At 38.3% G+C, this 22403-nt stretch overlaps 3 protein-coding genes across 4 annotated transcripts; all 3 read left to right on the top strand.

Annotated features, from left to right (window-relative positions):
- Nucleotides 1-6764: 6764 nt before the first annotated feature.
- Nucleotides 6765-13399, top strand: LOC140762485 (autophagy-related protein 18f-like). 2 transcript variants are annotated; one of them, XM_073100323.1, is made up of 8 exons: nt 6767-7406; nt 8718-9182; nt 9298-9729; nt 9949-10185; nt 10270-11103; nt 11200-11366; nt 12403-12749; nt 13095-13399. In XM_073100323.1, the coding sequence occupies exons 1-7, from the start codon at nt 7212-7214 to the stop codon at nt 12746-12748; spliced, it is 2676 nt and encodes an 891-aa protein (XP_072956424.1). In that variant the 5' UTR covers nt 6767-7211; the 3' UTR covers nt 12749; nt 13095-13399. The 2 variants fall into 2 exon arrangements, with proteins under 2 accessions (XP_072956425.1, XP_072956424.1); XM_073100324.1 differs by lacking the exon at nt 13095-13399 and having other exon boundaries at nt 6765-7406; nt 11200-11389; nt 12403-12538.
- Nucleotides 13400-14749: 1350 nt separating this feature from the next.
- Nucleotides 14750-18529, top strand: LOC140762456 (probable galacturonosyltransferase 12). Its single transcript, XM_073100265.1, has 6 exons — nt 14750-15180; nt 16208-16263; nt 16366-16518; nt 16722-17312; nt 17534-17836; nt 17930-18529. Exons 1-6 carry the CDS (start codon nt 14970-14972, stop codon nt 18209-18211), a joined length of 1596 nt encoding a protein of 531 aa, XP_072956366.1. The 5' UTR covers nt 14750-14969; the 3' UTR covers nt 18212-18529.
- Nucleotides 18530-18641: 112 nt separating this feature from the next.
- On the top strand, nt 18642-22262 carry LOC140762451 (cysteine-rich receptor-like protein kinase 10). The gene is made up of 7 exons (XM_073100260.1): nt 18642-19897; nt 20225-20344; nt 20435-20562; nt 20651-20861; nt 21295-21532; nt 21658-21808; nt 21912-22262. Exons 1-7 carry the CDS (start codon nt 19003-19005, stop codon nt 22257-22259), a joined length of 2091 nt encoding a protein of 696 aa, XP_072956361.1. The 5' UTR covers nt 18642-19002; the 3' UTR covers nt 22260-22262.
- The last annotated feature ends 141 nt before the right edge of the window (nt 22263-22403 follow it).

Here is a 22403-nt window from a genome sequence, read left to right as displayed (position 1 = left end):
GGATTAATCTGTCTATGTGAAGAAGAGATGGTCCCGAGCTACTTTTTTAAATTAATCTCATTGATAAACAATTAACCAAGTCGAATCGTTAAGCCAAACAATCAAGTCAGCAAATAATTTTATCCACAATAACTATTTGAGATAATAGTCGATCTTATAACCTTCTTAATCATAGAGAAAAGTTCTTACTAATTCTATCAGAGTTTATTTGAGTTGACTCAAGAAATTTTCTACAATAAGACTACTCTGCTACTTTTGATTGGTTGTCGTGGTTAATTAATAACTTTTCAGCTCTTATACGCATAGTTTATATGGTTGGGGTATGCATACGTTCTGTTGGCTAAGCTCAAACATAATAAAAGTTCATCCACCGCTGCCTAAATTTCTAAAGTGGATCTTATCCTTCCGGTCGTTACGTTATGTTTTTTCTATTCTTAAGTTATAATATAAAGAATATCAAAGTGGGTTATGCAACTGTATAATCCAAATCTCAGTGCAATAAAGTATACATAAATGTGCAGACGTTGATTGTCTTAAAGAATTTTTGTTGATGTCGCAATTAAATTAAACTTATCAAGCCGTGGGCAATTGGGATATACAATTTGGCTAGTTTATTTGCTCATGGAAGATTAGGTATGGCCTCTCGCGTTAGGAAAAGTTTCTCATTGACCTCAAGCCTCATGTTTTATAAGATTCCTAATGAGGAATTAGGTAATTATGCACTCTTAATCTAAATTAGGTAGAGAGATTTTGGCAGAACTTTTCCATGCTTAGGCCTTACTTTGCGGGGACTGAAGTAATGCCATATATATAGAATGAAGTTAACAAGCTGTTAACTGGCTTACATATACATGAACATTATTGTAATCGTGGGGAATGATTGTTAATAATATTGTATTTTTCTATAGGAAAGTTGTCTAATATTCTAAAGTTCTCCACAGTTCGAGAGTAAAGATAGGGTACGCTATAGATTCCACCTCTGTTCCTGCCTTGCTGCAATAGTAAGTATTGACCTATTTATATTGACTATATTATATCAAAGTTGTCATCACCTCACTATTCAGGACGCATCAAGCAAAACTTTGTACTCAAGCATGACTCATTATCAAATGGGTTGACTGTTTCAACCACAACACACTTAAGCTTTCCCTAGCAACGAGTACGGATGCAATTCGAATGGGCATAGACCTCACTATTGTATACAACTGAACAAGCGAAAAGAAAAGATAACAAGGGTAGTAATAATAATTTTGGAATGCAACAACAATATGAATAATGATAACAACAAAAAGAGGAATAATAATAGTATAATAACGATAATAATAATGATACTGTAATTCTTCTCTTGTGGTCTTATCCAGTAAGGCCACTTACTAGATCTTGAATTTCCCTCATCATATCAAGTGTTATATTGACTTAGACAATATTGATTGTATCAGCAACAATGGAGTGAACACAATATTGATTGTGTAAACAATAGCAAATGAGCAATAATGACTCCTAGAACTTACTATTGTACTTTGCAATGCAATCCTGGAGAGAACAATAGATCTTCTTTTGAGATAGCTATAAAGGCATTAATCCTGAAAAGTATTTCTGTTAATTGAGATATTATTCCATTAGAATGGCAATCTAAAGCTATCAGTTAACTGTGGTCTAACTCTCTACTGCCCCACTATCTTTGAACAAGCTGCTTAAGAGAGTCATTCAATGTTGTGCATCTCGCAGCAAGCACAAGACAATGTTGAGATGCAAATTATAATTGAATTATCATGATCTGACACCTGGTCTTCATCTAGGAGTTTCTAACTCATTAATAGGTAGAGTTTAAAATCTTTAAATTCACTGAACTAAATTACTGCTTCAAGTTTAAGATAGATAATATCCAACTTATATATAAGTGCCCTCTTGGTTAATTTTCTTGAAGCACGAGAGGGACCAAAGAAAAGACCTCGTTTGATTTTCGGTTTAGATAAAATATCTAGAGTACTTATTCAATTATATTTCTCTTAAAATTATATCTCTAATCAATAGTAGAGTAATTTGATGTTTAATTATAAACTGAATAAGATTTCTAGTGATATAAAGTTAAAGATAAAATTATAAATAAAAAGTAAAGATCAACTCAGGTATCTTTGATTTGATTTGATATATAAATTTAAGTTCAATCATTCTCATTTTTTATAGGTATGTATTATATACTTAAATAATAAATGAGATAGACAGGTGATAGATTATAGGAGCGAGTAGATGGCCGGGTAGGTGAAAAGATTAAATATAAATATTTAATTTGTATATATGAGATAGATAACTGGTAGAAAAGATGAGAGTTTTAAATAACTTAAATTACATCAAATATACAAAATAATTAGGTCTATGTGTAAAATAATTTAAATATTATTTCTAATCTGGAGCAAAAGTAATTTAATATTTGCGAATAAATTTAAGGTAGTATTTATTAATTTAAAAAAATAAAAAATGACTTAATTAGAACCAATCAGGTGCCAGCGTGTTGTTTTTTTATTTTATTTTTACAAAAGATGTATTGCTCTGTTTCATTGAAACAAAATAAAAATATGGCATCAGGAACTATAACACGTAGCTACGTAATTGTGGGACATACACATATCTTTTTGTTCTTAATGGAGGAATATATTAATGTTGATGGTTTGCATGATCTGCGTAAGTACACGCGACGTTCGGATTAATGCTTTGATGGTTCTCCAATGGAATATAATGGGTCATGTATATAGAGGTTCTGAATTGCATCTGTTGCCATATGCAAGGCTTGAATCAGAAGAATAAAGAATAACACCTCCTCAATAGCTACTCCACCGGTAAAAAAGATACAACCTCACGTAGAGCCTCGCGTGCAGGGAAAAAAGAAAACTACTGTCCTTTAAGAACATATATATCTTTTTGAAGGACAACAGATCAAGAGATCAACTCGGACTCAATCAAATACTCACGTACGGAATAAGTGCCATTGCAAATTTTGCTATACTTCTATATTTATAACGGTGTTTACGATGTATGGAAAGAATAGAGAGGTTACAAATCACTTATTCAATATCTTCTATTCATGCTCTATAAGGTATGATAATAAGAGTATTCGTTATAATTATTTACCATAACAGTAGAGGATGTTTATAGTAACAGCATATGTTGTTTATAATAACAGTAAAGGTTGATGTGGTTAGCGCATGGTGCTGGTTTTATACCCATACCCTCAACATCCAACGAAGACAGAGCTTGACGTACTTTGGATTTTAAAAAGTCAAAGCATGTGAACAGGAGGTTAATTCTTTGTAAAGATGCTTGCGAGCTGATCATCGGGGGTCACAATAAATCTGTAGGCTAGAGTTTCTTTGTGATAGCGAACGATTCGATTTGCAGCTATCTAATGTGACGTGCATGGGGCATGCATATTGCATAAGAGAACCAAGTGGACTTTGATAAGCAGTGAGAATCTAATTAACCACTCTCAAACTGAAGTTAGAAAGCTATTCGCATTTTTACAATGTGGAACGCTAAGGAACAATTAAGACGCTGCCACATGATACAGTTTGTACAAAGTTCGCAGTGTGTTGAGATATAACATACAAGAAAATGATATAGAAGAGTTTTGTCGCCGGCATGTCTGTGATTTTGAAATGTTCGAACGTTTGAGATGGGTTTCGACTTGAATGGTATATGAAAACATCACAGGGGTTACAAGGGTTACGAAGTTTGAACATTCTCATCAAATCTTATCAAATTTATATACGCAGATATAACTAGATATATTGTATAATTATATTTAACCATAATCTTATCCCTGTGCATGTCCTGGACGTGCACAATGATAGATGGAAGATTCGCCATTGAATAACAGATTAGCAGAAGCCATTACTGTAGGGATTTGATTGAGCGAATCAGTTGGCAGCTACCAAGCAATTCAACGGAGGAAATTTCTGCAACCGAGCTGCATCTGTTTTGTCCTCAAAATAAAAGTACATATTGTTTCAATCTTATTGCACTGAGTCGGCTCGAACGATCGAGAGGACTCCATTAGCCAGATCCGCAGAGTATGTGCATGTTCTGGTAGTTGCCGAATATGGACATCCCTGTCATACTATTCATCATTAAGCACAACAATATTCTATTAACAGAATCCAAACAGAGGTAGTCGGTCGCCGGCAGTCTCATATCTGCGCCGTCAAAGTTGAACACGATCGTCGGCATCGACACCGACGTGGCCCCGACCGGCACTAAGCAGCAGTGGTCGGGTCCACCGGATACTTGTACCTGTTGCAGATTGGACAACTGAGAGATGAACTCTTGCTTCACTAACTGATAGGCTTGATCATTCAGATGGGTAATCGTCGTGCCGGAATCGATGATGAGTCCGCCACTCCCATCCGCCGCCAGATCGAAAGCAGTATGTGGGATCGGAAGCAAATTTGCACCCACTGTTATTCCTTTCAAACATAGAGGTTATAGAAGGAAGGACAACAGTTGGGTTCGCTACAAATGGTGTGGATTGGGTTGCACTACCGTTCAAGTTGGTCGTAGATCCTAAAATTAGTGGGGATACCAGAGACAAGGGTCCTCGGCCGAGGCCGAGAATGCCGTCACAGAATGCCGCACCCGAAGCCGATGTCGGACAGATACCGGATTGGATGGTAGCCGTAGGAATTGTGTAACAGTGTTTTGGCCAAGCTTAATGAGAGAAGAAGAAAACCTAGTTATAAGTAGTACGTTGTTGCTTTCTTTGCTGCAATTGTAGTTCTTATATCGACCATTCTAAGGTATCCTCCGGGTCCAGGTGCAATGCATGAGATATTGAGAGCAAGCAATCACGAGGCTATTGTCAACAAATATGATAGGTCCAATAATGCATCGGTCGCTAATTAATCATGTATTCGATCCTCTGCAGCCTCAAAATGCAGCAATGTTCTACAATCAGGGTACACGCGGCAACTGTTGATTGGTTGTTGTTGTTGTATTAGCTAGATCTTTATTTTGTAATTAATCCATTCCGTTGGCTTAACTTAATTAAAGTTAATAAGAGTGCATCCGTTGTTGCCTAAGCTTTCCGAAAGTCCAAACATTAATCGGACGTTAGCTCTGCGATCGTTACATATAATAGTTTAATAATATCAAGTTGCCATGCATATGCACAATCGAAATTTCAACGCAATAGAGTATACATGTGCCGAAGTAGATTGTCTTAAAGACCTTCGATTTTGATTCCATATTATGTTATTAGGTAGAGCCTCATACCAATCGCGTCATTAATGAGCAACTAGGAAATTATTTACGGCTAGTCATAATTAGGCGTACCGATTTTGGGAGATGTGATGCAGGGAGGTCAACGGAGCTGCTGTTGGTTGGTTTATTATATGCATATACATTATTGCAATCGCAGTACAATTGATGCTCAAGCCCATCAAAGCCCAACTTATGCTCAAGCCCTAAGCCCAACTCACTTTAAGCTTTCCCTAATCCCTAGAGAAGGGTATGATCCAAATCCAATGGGGCTGGACTCAATAATAATAACAATAAGACATTAATAATATACAATAACAATAACAATAATGATATAATTCTTCAACTGTGGTCCTATCGAATAAGGTGGGTGACCTGATCTCCACTCTCATGATCTCAAGCTCTATATTTGAGTCGGCAAATATTGATGTGGATATAGACAGTAAACAGTAGAAAATATGCAACAATGACTCGTAGCACCAGAAGAGAACAATAGATCCTTTTCTTCCTAACAAAAAAAGATTGTAAAGAGATATCAAGGAAGGGACGTACTACTCCAAAGGAATAATTAGATGAGCTTGTCTTCTAATTGTCTTTCTTCGAGCTTTTAATGACTCATGCTTAGTCCTGACAGCAACACAAGCCTGACTCTTGTAGCCTAAGCTTCACGGAGTATACAACACATGGAGATGGGGGAGTTGGGGTGTCGTGTGGAGCCTTTGGATTCCTTTTGTCTTCAACTCACCGTCCAATCTCTATTATAATTCGGACATCCGCATAAAGGTTTCTGTGCGAACCTAAACTATCTCCATGGCGTGACGTATGGTGATGGCGGATGATCTAAGTTATCATAGGCCTAAATTCTTTGATAAAAATATGCCACCCAAATGTTGCCCATTAATGGATTGGTTGTGACGAAGTTTTAATAAGATCTAGCGGAGTATCATAATTAGGGGTGCTCATCGAGCCAGATTGGATTAGGCTTAGCGTAGATCCAAGCTCGAGTTGAGACCGAGCACTAACTACCTTTTTCTTGCCAAAAAGGTCAAAGTAGGCTTAGATACGTCGTTTCATACGTGACACGAAGATCTGGACCAAATTATGACTTTCGAAACATAAATTAAACTATGGGAATTTTCACAGAATATCACTGTTTAGTAATTGACCTATTGGGAATTATTAGAGACCTGGGCGGTTAAAATTCAGAGCTTTTAACCAAACTAATTCTTTTCAATTTAAAATAAATTAATTATTTTTTTTTTGAAATTTATTATATTAAATAGAATTTAATTTATTTTAATCTGAATTGTTTTTTTTTAAAGAAAGAAAAAAAAAAGAATAATTAACGATAAAAATGGTGAACAGATTCTAGTTTAAGTTAAAAACTCGTAAGATCTGACTTTTATTTTATCCAGGCCATTGTTTGTTTTTACCCAATTGTCAAAGCTATTATTTTGACTTGGGGAGGAAGAAATCAATCCGTGTCTTCTCATCTTATTTCCCTTCTCCTTTTTTCATTATTTCATTATCATATCACAAGCAATCCTTTCGTCGCCACTCTCCTCTCTCGTCGAATAAAAGATTTCCTCCTTTTGCCCCAATCCACCAGATTATACATACGGCGGCCTGGGAGCTCTCCCTCCTAAGCCTTTCGATCGAATTCGTCCGAACAAACCCAAAAGGCTGCGATTTTTTATCGACCCAGTTCGATTTTCGGATCAAGAATCGGCCTTGCAGGCGAAGGATTTCATTTTGATCCGATCTTGTGGTTCTTTGACGGAGATGGAGATGTTGGTCACCTAGAGGAAGGGTTTGGGCTGTTTCTTGTTGGAAGAAGGTACCAAAGAAACAGCCTGGTGTTATGCTCCGAAGCTACTCGATTGGACGAAGAGGAAGAAAAACTAGGGTTATTATCATCAATTTGTCCTTTGGGTTCTTTCAGGAGTTTGGGGAGTTAGGGGATGAGGAACGATGTCCAGAAACCCCTGCGAGGTGATGGAAGAGGCAATAATGGGCTCTTCTCCGTCCGCTCGCTGTCAAATTATATGCGGATTATGTCCTCAGGTGCGTCTACGGCTGCTTCCACCTTGCGCTCGGCCGGGGCATCGATCGTGTCCTCAATCACCAACCACGAGGATGATGGATGTTTTGATCAGGTATTCCGATGCATTCTATATTGTTAAATTTGGGAATTTAGTTGAGATTTGGAGGTTCTATTTCTCTTTAAGGCGGTTAGTTTTTTGTTTTAGATTGGGTCATCTCTGTTTGCAATTCTTGTAGTGGAAATCTTGTTGGCACTAATATAGTTAATGCCTTTGGAAATAGTTCAATCGATGATCTAGTAAGAATAAATTAAGAATTCATGCATGAAAAAGATGCTAATTTGGGGCTATAGAGTTCAAATTCCCTTGCCAAAGGTATTAGATATCAAGTTCCTGATAAGAAATAAGCACTGTTGTCTATAGAAATTGTGGGCATATGGCCAATTATCATTTCAGTGCTTGCATGTATATTCTGCATTTCAACTGGAGAGTTCTTACTGCTTCAGTTATTTCAAAGCAAGTGCAACATGTGTAAGAGGTGTAAGATTATTGACACCATTTGTGCAAGAGGTGTAAGAAGATTGTGGAGTAACAATATACAACAGTGGATTGCACAAGCAATATAGGTTTCAGAAGGCTCCATATTAAATCAAATATATTGTTGTACTGATGGTGAAAAAGACGGCAAGCATTTCACTGATGAACCTTACAATTCATCCTAGTATATTCTGGCAAGACTATTAGTACTCATGGATGGGTGATCTTTTGAAGTTTATGAATGTAAAGGCATATGATGTTTCTTTGTCTTTTCTTATTTTACTGGCATTATGTGTTATTTCTTTTTTTTCGTTGTTTAGCAATGACCCTCTCCCTCCATCCCAGCAGTGTTTTATATTGATGTGTGTAATGCTTCTTGAACAGTGCACCTGCTCAATTTATATTCACTACAGTTTCATTATTTTGTATTGTACTTAATGTGAGACTCAGATGCAATGGTGCTGATGATTTTCTCTGCTAACATCCTTTTACCGGAGATTATTTCTCATTCCAGTCATGTATAAGGGAGTAAGTAAACATAAAAGAAGTTCTTCAGCATGTAAAAGACCGACAATATTTTAATCTAGTTTATTATTATTATTATTTTTTGAATCTTCTTTGATCCTGTCATGGTTTTCTTTTGCTTTATATATCTACCAAGGTTGCATCATGGTGTAGGTTTTCAAATTGGTTATGTGAACTGTTGATTTAGTCAACAATGAATCATACCACCGTTAAGATGCTCTATCTGCAGTTTTCAAATGAAAAATGGGGCTAGCTTCATAATCTATAATGATTTGATGTGTCTTTTGCATTACCTACAAGAAGTTTGAATTTGATCTACTAGTTGATTCACATTTTGACTCAGTTTTGATGTTTGGTTAACAGGTGCATTGGGCTGGGTTTGACAAATTAGAATCTGAAGGTGATGTGCTTCGGCAAATTATGTTGTTGTCTTACAGGTCAGGCTTCCAGGTTTGGGACGTTGAGAAGGCTGATGATGTAAGACAACTAGTATCCAGACATGACGGTCTTGTTTCTTTCATGCAAATGCAAAAGAATCCAATTGTGTCAAAGAGATTTGAGGATAGATTTGCTGATGTTCGACCTTTGCTAATTGTCGTTTGCGATGGATCATTTAATGGAAGTGGAAACAGTTACGATATATTTGGCTCTCCTTGCAATGGAACTATTGGCAATTGTCAAGACCCCAGCAGTGAAAACCTGTTTCCTACTTTTGTTCGTTTTTATTCCTTAAGAACCCATGAGTATGTTCATGACTTGAAGTTCCGATCAGCTGTTTACTCAGTAAGGTGCAGTCCTCGGGTTGTGGCTGTTTCTCAAGCTTCCCAGGTATGTATGATGATATATTTTCCAACGATGGTATTTGGAGATGTATAATGAAATTTCCAATAATGATATGTATGATATTTTTCCAACGATGATATGTATGATGAAATTTCTGCAGATTCACTGTTTTGATGCTGCAACGTTGGAGAGAGAATATACTATTCTTACTAACCCTATAGTGGCACCAATTTCTGGTTCTGGGAGTATAGGATACGGACCACTTGCTGTGGGTACTAGGTGGTTGGCATATAGTGGAAGTCCAGTTGAAATCTCAAATACTGGTCGAGTAAGCCCTCAAATTTTAAGTCCTTTTACTGGCCTACCATTGTCTGCTTCAAACGGCAGTCTCGTTGCACACTATGCAAAGGAGTCAAGCAAGCAATTGGCTGCTGGCATAGTGACACTTGGAGATATTGGATATAAGAAGCTGTCAAAGTACTGCTCGGAATTCCGGCCTAACAACAATGGTTCTACAAAACTTGGGAATTCTGGCCTGAACACTGTTGGGGCCATTAATGGGTATGCCCAGGACAGTGAAAACGTTGGAATGGTACAAACTTCGCCTGAGTTCTTATGTCTAGTGCTGTGTGTCCTACGCTTAGAATTTTGTGCTGATTATGTTTCTTTGAGCTTGAAAATCCCATATTATGGTTGATATTAATGACATTATTGAGCTACTATAATGGAATAAAATTTTCACACACATGGTTGAACCCTAAACTTTTTTGTTCACATTCTGACCAATGACTTCCTCTCTTTACAAATGCAGGTCATAGTTCGGGATGTTGTTTCTAAATCTGTTGTCGTCCAGTTTAGGGCTCATACTAGTCCTATTTCTGCCTTGTGCTTCGATCCTAGTGGGACTTTACTTGTGACAGCTTCTATTCATGGTCGGAACATCAATGTGTTCCGAATTATGCCTTCTACACAAGGAAACTCATCAGGGTCAGATGCCAATGGGGCATATATTCATCTCTACAGGTTGCAACGCGGCATCACCAATGCGGTATATATACTTACCAAATTGATTACCTTCTTCTTGAACAACATTTGCTGATTTGTAATAATTCTGATTTTTTTTATATATCAGGTCATAAAAGACATCAGTTTTAGTAGTGATAGTCAATGGATAATGATCAGTTCCTCAAGGGGAACTAGTCACTTATTCACAATATCTCCTTATGGAGGGATTGCAAACTTCCAGTGCAGTGAGAACGGATTCACAAATAACAATTTTCTAGTGGATTTGACTGCTAAGTCATCTAATCATTTTGCTCAGACACCATCCTCTTCAAAGATAAATGAGAAGAGCTCTTTTGCATCTAGTTCCCCAGTCACACTATCTGTTGTAAGCAGAATAAGGAATGGGAATAATGGTTTAAAAGGTGCTGTACGTGGTGCTGCAGCATTAGCTACAGGTGTAGTCAGCCCTATATCTGGGGCTATTGCATCAGCCTTCCACAACTGCGGGGGTGACCATTTGCATTCAGATGATATTTCATTGTGGCCAAAATACTACTTACTTGTATTCTCCCCTTCTGGCAGTATTATAAACTATGTACTGCACCGCTCACTCATTCATGGTTCTGGCATTGATATATCCGGGCTAGGTGCTTTGTCCCATGTTTCATCAAAAGAAACTGATACAAGGTTTGTTGTCGAAGCACTTCAAAAATGGGATTTATGTCATAAAAGAAACAGAAGAGACCATGACAATAGTGTTGATATATATGGTGATCATGGTTATGGAGAACGCACTAAAATTGTTCAGAAAGTCACTAGGAATGGAACCAGTATCTATCCATCTGATCGTTGTACCGACACAAAAGTAAAGCTTAGTGCTGAAGAGAATCATCACTTGTATATATCTGAGATTGAGTTGCAGATGCATGCTATGCAGGTTCCACTTTGGTCAAAATCTGGGGTACTTTCATGTCATGTTCATTGAAAAATGGTTCTTGTGTGAATTAATTTTTGTTCTCATATATTTAGAATGCCTTAACATATTAATTACTTGCAGATATGCTTCCAAGTCATGGCGAATGAGACTGCCAAGGGAGAAAATTTTAGTACAATTTGCGGGGAAGTAGAGATAGAAAGGATTCCAAGTCGCATGGTAGAAGCAAAGTCAAAGAATCTCATTCCTGTTTTTGATTATATCCAAACATCCAGATTTCAACAAGCAAGGTTCACGCCCTGGTCTTGTGATTGTATATTTCCTTCTCAGTTCACCAGCAAGTATATTTTTTCGTATTTTATTTTTGCTCTTACACTAGCTTCTCAAATTCTTAATTGTGCTTTAAGCATCATACACAAGAAGAGAGATTCAAAATTTGAAGTTGCTTAATTTTATTATGTTTAGCATGGATAAGGATCTGACACAATATAAGAAGGCAAACTTAGAAGACAAGTTTACTACATGTTAAGGATATTAGCATTAGGGACATATCTAGATGCCTTTGTAATTTAAAGGTACGATTGTTTATATCACGCCCATAAAGTAACATCTAGGATTGATGTATACCACAAATAGAACTTTCCTTAGTAGGACGTATTAATATATATGAACTTCTGAAAATATCGAAGCCATACATTTATTTACATTTCTACTTTGAAATGGAAGATTTAAGGAAGTTAAATATTGGATTTGGGTAAGTTGTGATGTTTTAGCCTATTTATTATAATTTCAAAATGTTCCAACTTTGACATAAGCCTTGTTTCAACAAATATTGCTCCACATGTTAGGATAGCAACTATTGAGGGTATGTTTGGAGAATCATCTTAAGATGGTTTGAACATGTTGGCCCTGGACTCTATACTTCACCGATAAGGAGTGGCAGATTAGCTTCATTCATGTTAAGGATAGCAGAGATATTATATTGGCTTTACTTAAAAATCACTTTCGTGTTCTCTTCCCTTCAATTTGAATCTTCTTTCTGTTGCATTTGCTGAGTTTCTTCAAGTTGGCATCTCGAAGTACAATTTGTTCATTTAGTACATGCTTCTTCTTACAAATAATTCCGCCGATTATTAACTTAATTTATGTTTGCCTACATCTTTATTTGGGGAAGTTTAGGGTTATCTAATCTATTTGCTACAATGGTTCTAATTTATTTTACGTCCCTTATCAGCTGCTGTTATTTGTTTAGGTTCATCTCTCTTTATCTAGTGGCTTATTTTCTGTTTGATACTTATATTGAACTGTGATTTTTTTTTTTGGCAGTGTAAATACATTTAATATTAACAGACATGGGCCACTGCTGCAAGAAAAGTCTGGACTGTCAGAAGATGACAGACTTTCATGCAGAAGCACCTGTAGTTCTTTGGATTATACTTCTGAAAGTGCTGCTCTTTCTGACCCATTTGATGGTGGTAACGAGAATGGATTGGCTCAGTTCCCTAACGTGGATGCTGTAAATAGCTGTACGGGCAACCTAAACATTAAAAGTCACCTCGAGCTTGTAAATAGTAGTAAGGACCCCGAGATGGAGGCCCAGCTCGGGTGTGTAAATAACAAAGAAAACATGATGGAGACCCACTTTGAGGCTTGTGATAACGGCATTGATTAAGGTAAACCTCTCAAATTTAAAGGACTTCCGAACCAAACAGCACGCTGTGCTTGATCAAGTTGCTAGCTTAAAGTTATAATATCTAGGTATCCTATCTTTTCCTTGGGGGGTTGCACAACTTTCTTTACTGCATAAGCCAACTTATTTCCATTGCTGATTTAGTAATTCCTGTATTAGATGCGATCCTTTTTCTCCAAGGAACATACTGTAGGACGTCAGTCATCATTGGGTTTTTCTTGGCTCTTTTTTTTCCTTGGAATCTATTCTGACATGGTATGTTCACTTTGTTGTATCTATTTTATAGCAAGATGCACTCATGATATTAGCCTTTTCATGTGTTCAACAGATCACCAACTTCGGGGAACTTCATGGATTGCTAGATCTCGCTCAAATGTGCAGCAGCTATTCTTTTATTCTCCCAGGAGATATCAATCTGTTCTTTCATACGTATACAGAAATGGATAACAATGAGATAGACCGAGGGGTTCAGTTAAGATGCATAAACAAACTTTCATTACTGCAATATTGAGGATTCTATCTAGCAATCATTTGTAAATAACAAATTTCTTATTTACATTTCAATAATAATTTGTAATGTGTGAATAATGGAAAAGGATTTAAGTGCCTATTTCAGTATCTTTTATATTGGCATACAGATTGAGATCATTTTATGCGACGACTAGTAATACATTAAGATTTGTCATCCATTTATCTGCTAATTATGACTGTTGTGTATATACATTTACGGTTCACTGCAATTAACTTTTTGTTGATAGCTAAAGCAAATTTTTTCTGCCCATCTAAAATCGTAGTAGGTTTAGTAAGATGTTTTCATAAACATGGATTTGTAAACTAGCTTTAGGCAGTAATGAGTCCATCCTCTGAGAGCAACAGACTGTGAAGAATATACAAGTGCATGGCAGAGAATTTTACATAAAATGATCAGAAGGGTCCTAATGCTTCCATTAAGAAGTCTCTTTTTGTTTACTTATTTATTCTTGTGTTAGCCTTTTTGTTAATTCCCTGAGAAATCTGCATCGCATCCGAAGGGAAAAGGAAAATGCTCTCTATTTGGGGGGAAGTTGATGGCTTCAGTTCAATGACGAAGGTGCCAAAAAGATGACAATACCATAAGGTCGTTTAAGTCCTCTATTCCTAGCCATCCTGTCACAGTGAATAAAGAAGAAAGATTTTGGAGCTCGAATACAGTTCTTTCCACATTAATTGCTTTTCATTTGATACCCGGAGAGACAGCTTATGCTCTCAAATTAATGTTAACCATCAAGAGGTAAAATCATAGGTTCTAAACATTGGAGAAATTGGAATGGTGGAAGTAATCGTCATTGGGAAAGCTACTTTAGGTGATGTTAATAGTTAATGGAGAGACGCACTTGTTTTAAATATAGCTATTATTGATCACAAGCATCAAATTATAAACCCTGCCTATTGACCTCTACCAGTTCATCCTGCATAACATGAGCTATTCTTTTTAGGTACATTCGAGCTGTGATCCCGTAATTTTATCATCTTAGAGAGTAATAACTTAAGACAATCTTTTGTCTTCTAATCCATTTGTGTTTCTTCTTCTATCATGCTTCAAGCAAAGATTACTAAATAAGTTGATAAAAAAGATAAAATAAGGTCTTGTCTGCAGAGTAGTTGAATGAAAAATTCTACTACCAACTTGTTGAGGTGTCTTTGTCTTGGTCGAAGGATGCTGTTGGATCACTTTCCCTTCTCTACTTTGTTTGAAGGCAAAGGAAGCAACGCAGACTAATGTTTGAAATCGCAGACAGCAGCCTCTCATCTGCTTTAGTTGATTTATAACACATTTAATCCCATCTATACTTCAAAACCAAGCCAAAAGAGACATACGTCAAAGAAACAAAAAGTTGTGTACCAAATTTGCATGACAAACTCAAATTATATTCACTCTCTCACCTGAATCCTTGTCACTTTCTCAAAACAACTCTCTTTTAGATTCTCTGCAACAGTTGAGAAGCATTAGCCCAAGCTCTAAGCAAAGTAGGTGGAGGATAGCAACGTCAACACCAGTGCTAGCCTCCTATTACATTCATGTGGAACATCTCCTCTCCTTGTGCCTCATTGGATCCTTGCGAGTGAATCAGAAATCCAAAGAGGTCTCGACGAAGTAGCGGAGTTTGTGGGTCGTCGCTTTACCGCCTGCCTAGTGCTTGAGCTCACTTGTTAGGAGATCGTAATGCAGCTTCATTTCTCGCCGAGCATGAGGCACGTAACAGTGTTTCCAGGGAAGGGCGTGAGGGATTTCTTAAAGGTCAAGGTTGCGTCGAGGCGGCTCTCCTATAGGATGGTGTTCTACTCCCTGCTCTTTGTGACGTTCATGCTCCGGTTTGTCTTTGTTTTGACAGCAATGGATACAATTGAGGGAGAAACAGAGTGCTCTTCATTAGGTAGGGCTGTTAATACTAATGCAATTAGTCAAGTCTCCTTTTCTTTCTTTTGCTTCTTAACATCTTGTGTTCTTTTCTCTTTTATATATGATTTGTTAACCTATATCCTCTAATTAATTCTCACTCTTAAGTACATGCTACTTATCTAGAATGATGAAATTTTAATGAGGTTTAAATACATGTCAGCTTCAAATCTTTTTCTTAAGCAAAAAAAGAAAAAAAATGCATGGTTTGCAGATGGAACATTATGACTAGTTCTTGAAATTAATCTACTCCCACAATTATGAAATTTTAGTTAATCACTTTTAGTACCTCGAATGCAATAAAATTGCTTTAACCAACATGTACAATGTCCTGCTGAGAAAAAAAAATAAAAATAAAGAATCCAATAGTACCACTTATAACTGAGTTAAGGCTCTTGTTTGTTTCGAAATGTATAAATTATTTGGAGTCGATTTCAACTTTATCCAAAAGTATCTGAATTTATTATATCTATTTTCTATTGGTATGAAGCACGTATTAGGTCCCTGTTTGATTTAGACTTGAAATTATGTAGGAGGTTATCTATGATAATGATGTTTGGTCTAACATGCGCAAGACTGAAGCAAGCACCAATTTTCTTCAATGAATGAGACGACTAACTAACAAAGTATGACATTTCACTATTAGATTTAGATTCTATTTCACTAAATGAATCACGCAGCGTGAGCATTAAGGAAATATATTCATCTCATTAGCTGATTCAATAAAGTATAATAGTTAGGTGAGCCATATAGTTTTTGTATTAGATGTTGGTAGGCAGTCGAGGAAAGGACTTGTTACCTGAAAATAAAAAAGAAAAGAAAAGAGAAAAGAAATTGAGTAGGTATGGTCGAATTTGCAACTACTAATCGATTAAGATTTAATTCTGTTAGCATTTCTTGTTGCTCTTGCCATTTCTTTTCTGCAGGACAAGAAGATTAACTCACTGTTATTTTACAATCCAGAAATCTGATTTTAAAGATGTTGCATTTGTTGGTTTTGATAGGATGTGTAGGGAAAAAGCTCGGTCCAAGATTATGGGGAAGAAGGCTTGAGTCGAGGGTAATTAATAGTTCAAAACTCTAAAGCATCAAATTTGATATTTATATTGGCTTCTTTTAAGATATGATTACTGAAACTTAATAGTTGTATGTACTATTAAAGGTTCCTGAGGAAATATATCAAATTCTGGAAGAAGGTGAGACCAACGAACTCGTAATGGCATCGGATGTTCCCCAATCACTGGAGGAGTTCATGACGGAGATGAAGAGCAAGAGACCAGATGCTAAATCCTTTGCTTTAAGGCTCAGAGCAATGGTAACATTCCCAAACAGAGCAACTATAGCCGTTATGCTTCGAATTTTGTGAAGTTTGCATATCGCCTCCTACGTTTTCTTCGTATTGCGGGGAGGACTTACTCTCAGAGACACATTTGCAGATAACTTCTCCCTTTAAATATATTTGTAAGAGAAAAAACTTCAAAATTTTGCGAGTTGACCGTTGACCATTGACCCTCGCAGATCTCTCTCCTAGAGCAGAAGACAAGGACGGCCAAGATACAGGAGTACCTCTACCGCCACGTGGCATCCACCAGCATCCCCAAGCACCTCCACTGCCTCTCCCTACGTTTAGCTCACGAGCACTCAACCAACGCCGGCGCCCGCCTCCAGCTCCCGGCGGCGGAGCTCGTCCCTTCCTTATCCAACCCCAGTCTCCATCACTACGTCCTGGCCTCCGACAACGTTATAGCCTCCGCCGTCGTCGCAGCTTCCCTCGTCGCCAACTCACTCTCCCCCGAATCCGTCGTGCTCCACGTGGTTACCGACCGCAAAACCTACGCAACCATGCATGCGTGGTTCGCGTTGCACCCGCTGCGGCCGGCCGTCGTCGAGGTGAAGGGGTTGCACCAGTTTGATTGGTTCGCGAGGGGGAGGGTCCCGGTGATGGAGGCGATGGAGAAGGACCGGGAGGCGCGCTCGCAGTTCCGAGGAGGGTCGGCGGTGATCGTTGCAAATGTTAGCGAGAAACCGGTGGTGGTGGCGGCAAAGTTGCAGGCTTTGAGTCCCAAGTATCAGTCCGTCATGAACCATATACGCATCCATTTGCCAGAGGTCAGCATTCACTTTTTTAGTTTCAATACATGAAGTGCATTCATTAAACTCTCTCTCCGTATGAAAGCTTGAAAATTACTATTGTAAATCCTCATAATTTTTATAATTTTGGCAATGTTATGATCATAGCTCCTGCATCAAAAAATTTCTTAATAACAAGAAAGAAGTATTGTAGCCTCTTTAAAGTACAGGAAGTATTGACCCTTCAATTGATGTCGCAGTTGTTTCCTAGCCTTAAGAAGGTAGTGTTTCTTGATGACGATATTGTCATCCAATCTGATCTCCAACCTCTATGGGACATTGATCTTCGAGGTAAAGTAAATGGCGCAGTTGAAACATGCAGAGGATCTGATAAGTTTGTCATGTATAAGAGATTCAAGAACTATTTGAACTTTTCCCACCCTTTGATATCGGAAAATTTCGATCCCAATGAGTGTGCTTGGGCATATGGCATGAATATTTTCGATCTAGATGCATGGAGAAAGACCAACATAAGTGCTACCTATCACCACTGGCTTCAACAGGTATGCTTTGGAATTTAATGAGAAAATCTTTGCAATTTGATACATGTTTGTTTGTTTGTTTGTAAGTTTATATGTTATCCTTTTCATTTGTAGAACTTGAGATCGGACCTCAGTCTATGGCAGTTAGGAACTCTTCCTCCTGGTTTGATAGCCTTTCATGGCCATGTTCATGTTATTGATCCTTATTGGCATATGCTTGGACTTGGTTACCAAGAGAACACCAGTGTAGCAGATGCAGAGAGAGCAGCAGTGATTCATTTCAATGGCAGAGCTAAGCCTTGGTTGGACATAGCATTCCCGCAACTCAGGCCTCTTTGGGCCAAGTACTTAAATTTCTCTGACAAACTTCTTAAATCATGCAACATACGACCTTAGAATCGTCTCAACGACATTGTGACCCTCTCTACATGTCTGTGGAGGGTTGGGTTCTGGATCAGAATTCAAGAGAAGAAACCAAGAGCATTGGAGTTCATATGCTGATAGTGTGAGAAAATTGTAGAAAGTCTTGGTTTTGTCCTGCTCTAGCTCTGAACCAATTTCTCGCCCCTTTTTCTTTCGTTCTTTTCTTGGCTATAGAAATTGTTTTAGTGCTTGTGAATGATCCATTTCTGAATGTATACATGGATGGATCATGGATGTTATCTCATAAGATATTAGAAAATAGAAAAATCTTTCAAACAAATGAAAAAGAAATATACAGTTCAAATAAATAAGATCTCCAAGTACAGGTAACCAACTATATGCCATATTTAATAGCCAAGTTCTAACCGCATCGCAGTGACTCAATAGATCTAGTAATTGAGAGGATCTCTAACAGTAGCATATGTAATTGAGAGGGATCCGACCCCTATCTGTATCAATAATCCTATTTAGAGGATATGTATCTGTACATTTGTATCCGATCGGTCTTCACCCCTGAAGTAGGCCACACCGTGTGGATTTGGCGAAGACGCAGACGAAGGCGATCCGGCCTTGCCGGAGTAAACTCGCAAAGAGAACAACTTCCACAAGCGGCAAGTCATTCCACAGGTGTCCCAGTCCCACTCATCAAGAGAGTAGTTAGCTGCTCCTTTATTAGTTGACGCTGGAAGTCGGTGCTACGTAGACTTGTCAAACGAAAACCAAATGGTAATGTTCGTGGAAGAGAGCTTTCAGAGCTTATCATCATGGTTCCTCTATCCTCTTCTACCTTCACTCCAGCCATGACCTCTTCCTCCCCTGTTCTTCTCCTCCTGTACTTCGTTCATGGCTTACTCCTTCTTCTCCTTACGAGTCCCCTCAAGGCCCATTTCCAGGATCCCGGCCTCCAATACTGCGTCGGCGTACCAGAATATGTCGTAACCAACACTATGTTCGACAACCTCCTGAGCACGACCATCAACAAAGCTCTGGACACCAAGGACAAGCACCACACAGAGAACATAGACTCGACCATCTACGCCCTCGCACAGTGTCGCTTGGACGTCCCTCGAGACCGCTGCTCTGACTGCTTCAACTCCTCCTACGCCGCCATCGAGCGGGGCTGCGTGTCCGCGGCGCTGCGGTACGACGACACGTGCCTCCTCCGGTACGGGGAGCAACCTTTCTCCCTCTTTGACGAGAACGAGAATACCACTTGTGCCTTCTACTCGCGGAGGGCGGAGAATGGTGTGATATGGACGGCGCATGTAACGGCGCTAATGAACAGCATCTTGACAAGCGTTAAGGAGAAAGGTTTGAGAACGTGTGGGGGAGTGGGGAATTCCTCGGAGGGTCATATCTACGGGATGATGGATTGCATACCAGATCTATCGACCAGCGACTGTGAGAAGTGCCTCGAGGATGCGGTTCGTCAGATGTTGTCGGACAACAACGAAACTACTGGGGGACAGGCGCTGAGGTTGAGCTGTAGTATTAGATACGAGACTTATAGATTCTTCAACACGTCTCTCGTCCCCATGTCTCTGCTAAATGGCAGCGACTCGAGTGTTCCGGCTCCTTCTCCTATTCCTCCGTTTCCGCCGCTGTCGCCACCACCGGTGGCCTCAACCTCTGCTCCCGGAAACATCCTTGCAACGAAAGGTGCGATTTTTAGTCAACAAATTGGCTTTTCTTTTCCTCTGTTTGACGAAGTGCCTGTAAGGCGAGGTTAGTGGTGAAAAGAGCTGTCCGCGTCCCACTTGTCACTCTCCACCAATTACTGTGACCCAAACTTAATTTTCCCACCCAAAGATCGACTAAAGTATGACGAAGAAGAAAAACTCTGGGATCTACGTATTCTTGATACCCTCCTCATCATATCATCTCCCTGCATGCGGCATTACTTATGTCCATGTTCACTTATCTTCTGAATGGCAATTCGATCAAGATACTCGAAAGTATAAATGCTATCTGTTCATTATGATGTAGGTAAAGCTGATAAAAAAAGAAAAACAGTTATAATTTCTGTCCCTGTTGTTGCCACTTTGGTTCTGCTCGCTGCCACTTGTATTTGTTTGCAAAGAAGGAAAGCACTAAGAGACATGCATCGTAAGTCTCCTGCAACTAATAACTCTCAATTAGCTCGAAAAGCATAATTTTTATTTACTTTTGTTTGTCCATACGCTTAATATGAAGCAGATCCTAACGATGAGCAGATTGCAAGTATGGAGTCCCTACTCTTTAGTTTGGCAACCCTTAAGTCTGCCACAGATGACTTCTCTGATGCAAATAAGCTCGGGGAAGGTGGGTTTGGCCCGGTCTACAAGGTAATTCTTCCATTGAGGGCTAAAGATTCATTCTAAAATGCAATAACATTGCTGTGAAAACTAACCAAAAGTTGAATATAAAGTACAGGGAATATTACAGAATGGCCAAGAAATTGCTGTTAAAAGGCTTTCGAGAAGGTCCAAGCAAGGTTTAGAAGAACTAAAAAATGAGGTGTTTCTGGTTGCTAAGCTTCAGCACAGAAACCTGGTAAGATTGTTGGAATGTTGCTTGGAACAGCAGGAGAAACTTCTTGTCTACGAGTACGTTCCCAATAAAAGTCTTGACAAAATTTTGTTTGGTAAGTTCCATCATACGCATTCTACATTATCCTAGGCATTCCCTCACAAATTTGTAGCCAAATCGGACCATGATTATTGATTCTATTGCTGGAATCATATGGTTATAACTGATTAAACGATAAAAGCAAATCAAACTTGATTTATTAGAGGATACATTCTTAATTATCTGGAATTCAGTACTACAATTTTATAATAATTTTGATAAATTGTGTATACGTAAATGTTATCCAATTCAGCACTCCAATTTTATAATAATAAATTGCTTTCCTTCATCCAATAATCTGGAACAGTGGCAAATAAAGCTAGTGCTGTTACTGAGGAATATACTGTCAATTGATCCATTCATATAGCTGATTCTTTTTTTTTTTTTTTCCATTGAGAAAATCTTATACTACCTGATGATGTGTTGTTTTTATCATTTTCATGATGCAGATCCTGTCCAACAAGAACAACTAGACTGGGGAATACGATACAAGATTATCGAAAGAATTGGTCGAGCAGTTCTTTATCTTCATGAAGATTCACGACTAAGGATCATTCATCGAGATCTAAAAGCAAGCAATATCTTGCTAGATGAAAACATGAATCCTAAAGTTTCAGACTTTGGTCTTGCAAAGCTCTCTGACTTAGATAAATACCACGGATGCACCAATCGAATAGCTGGTACACGGTAAACGCAAGCCCAGCTGACAAACTTTGAATCTTTATATCTACTTTTCCTTTCTGTAATACTAGTCAATAGTCTGGAATCTAAAAGTAATTAATTCTCACATCTTGCCTTCTCCTTTTTGAAAGTGGATACATTGCACCAGAATATGCTCGAAGTGGCCTCTTTTCAACGAGTTCAGATGTGTTTAGTTATGGTGTATTAATTTTAGAGATTGTGACTGGCAGAAGGAACAATGGTTTCCAAGAATCCGAGCTTGCAGCGGACCTTCTAAGCTATGTAAGCACTCATCCTCCATTATAGGTTGATCATTTATGATCCAATACAGTTCAATGATGCAATCCCTTAAATGAGAGCTTTCATTTTTCATTTTCTTAAAAAGGTATGGCATCATTGGAATGAAGGAACGCCACTATTGGTTGTGGATCAAAGTCTAGGTGGTCGGTATCAAGAACAAGAAGTGTTGAGCTGCATTCAAGTTGGGCTGCTATGTGTTCAGGAGGACCCAGCAAAGAGACCTACTATGGCAGCACTCATTCTCATGCTCAGTAGTAGCGAAGCCATTCGTTTGAAGCCATCAGTGCCTGGTTACTTGAAGTGGACATACAAAAATGGCGAGATCAATGTGACCGAGGGGGGCGAACTGCGAGAGCAGTCTAATAAGAGCAGATTAATCATCAGACCATTCTCTGCAAATAATGTCTCAATCAGTGAAATGGAACCGCGATAATTTTGGCTCATCAAAGTTTGGTTGATGTGTTAACAATCATAACATAAAGGACTTGATTATCTCAAGTAAAAGGAAGGACACAAGTAAAATCTTGTCTGTCAAATAATACATACTTTTTTCTCTCCTTTTCTTAGTCAATATGTG

Source organism: Typha angustifolia, chromosome 7 (genome assembly GCF_048772165.1).
Source record: "Typha angustifolia cultivar Huaian chromosome 7, ASM4877216v1, whole genome shotgun sequence".
NCBI lineage: Eukaryota > Viridiplantae > Streptophyta > Magnoliopsida > Poales > Typhaceae > Typha > Typha angustifolia.
This window is presented reverse-complemented; position numbering and strand designations above follow the sequence as displayed.

What these genes read in the sequence shown, in the direction of transcription:
- LOC140762451 (XM_073100260.1), top strand. Translation starts at nt 19,003, where the DNA reads ATGGTTCCTCTATCCTCTTCTACCTTCACTCCAGCCATGACCTCTTCC. An exon ending in AGCACTAAGAGACATGCATC is followed by an intron (nt 20,345 to 20,434) that starts GTAAGTCTCCTG and finishes AATATGAAGCAG; the next exon opens with ATCCTAACGATGAGCAGATT. An exon ending in AATCGAATAGCTGGTACACG is followed by an intron (nt 21,533 to 21,657) that starts GTAAACGCAAGC and finishes CCTTTTTGAAAG; the next exon opens with TGGATACATTGCACCAGAAT.
- LOC140762456 (XM_073100265.1), top strand. Translation starts at nt 14,970, where the DNA reads ATGCAGCTTCATTTCTCGCCGAGCATGAGGCACGTAACAGTGTTTCCA. An exon ending in GAAGAAGGCTTGAGTCGAGG is followed by an intron (nt 16,264 to 16,365) that starts GTAATTAATAGT and finishes GTACTATTAAAG; the next exon opens with GTTCCTGAGGAAATATATCA. An exon ending in CTTTAAGGCTCAGAGCAATG is followed by an intron (nt 16,519 to 16,721) that starts GTAACATTCCCA and finishes TGACCCTCGCAG; the next exon opens with ATCTCTCTCCTAGAGCAGAA.
- LOC140762485 (XM_073100323.1), top strand. Translation starts at nt 7,212, where the DNA reads ATGAGGAACGATGTCCAGAAACCCCTGCGAGGTGATGGAAGAGGCAAT. An exon ending in AACGCGGCATCACCAATGCG is followed by an intron (nt 10,186 to 10,269) that starts GTATATATACTT and finishes TTTATATATCAG; the next exon opens with GTCATAAAAGACATCAGTTT. An exon ending in CACTTTGGTCAAAATCTGGG is followed by an intron (nt 11,104 to 11,199) that starts GTACTTTCATGT and finishes AATTACTTGCAG; the next exon opens with ATATGCTTCCAAGTCATGGC.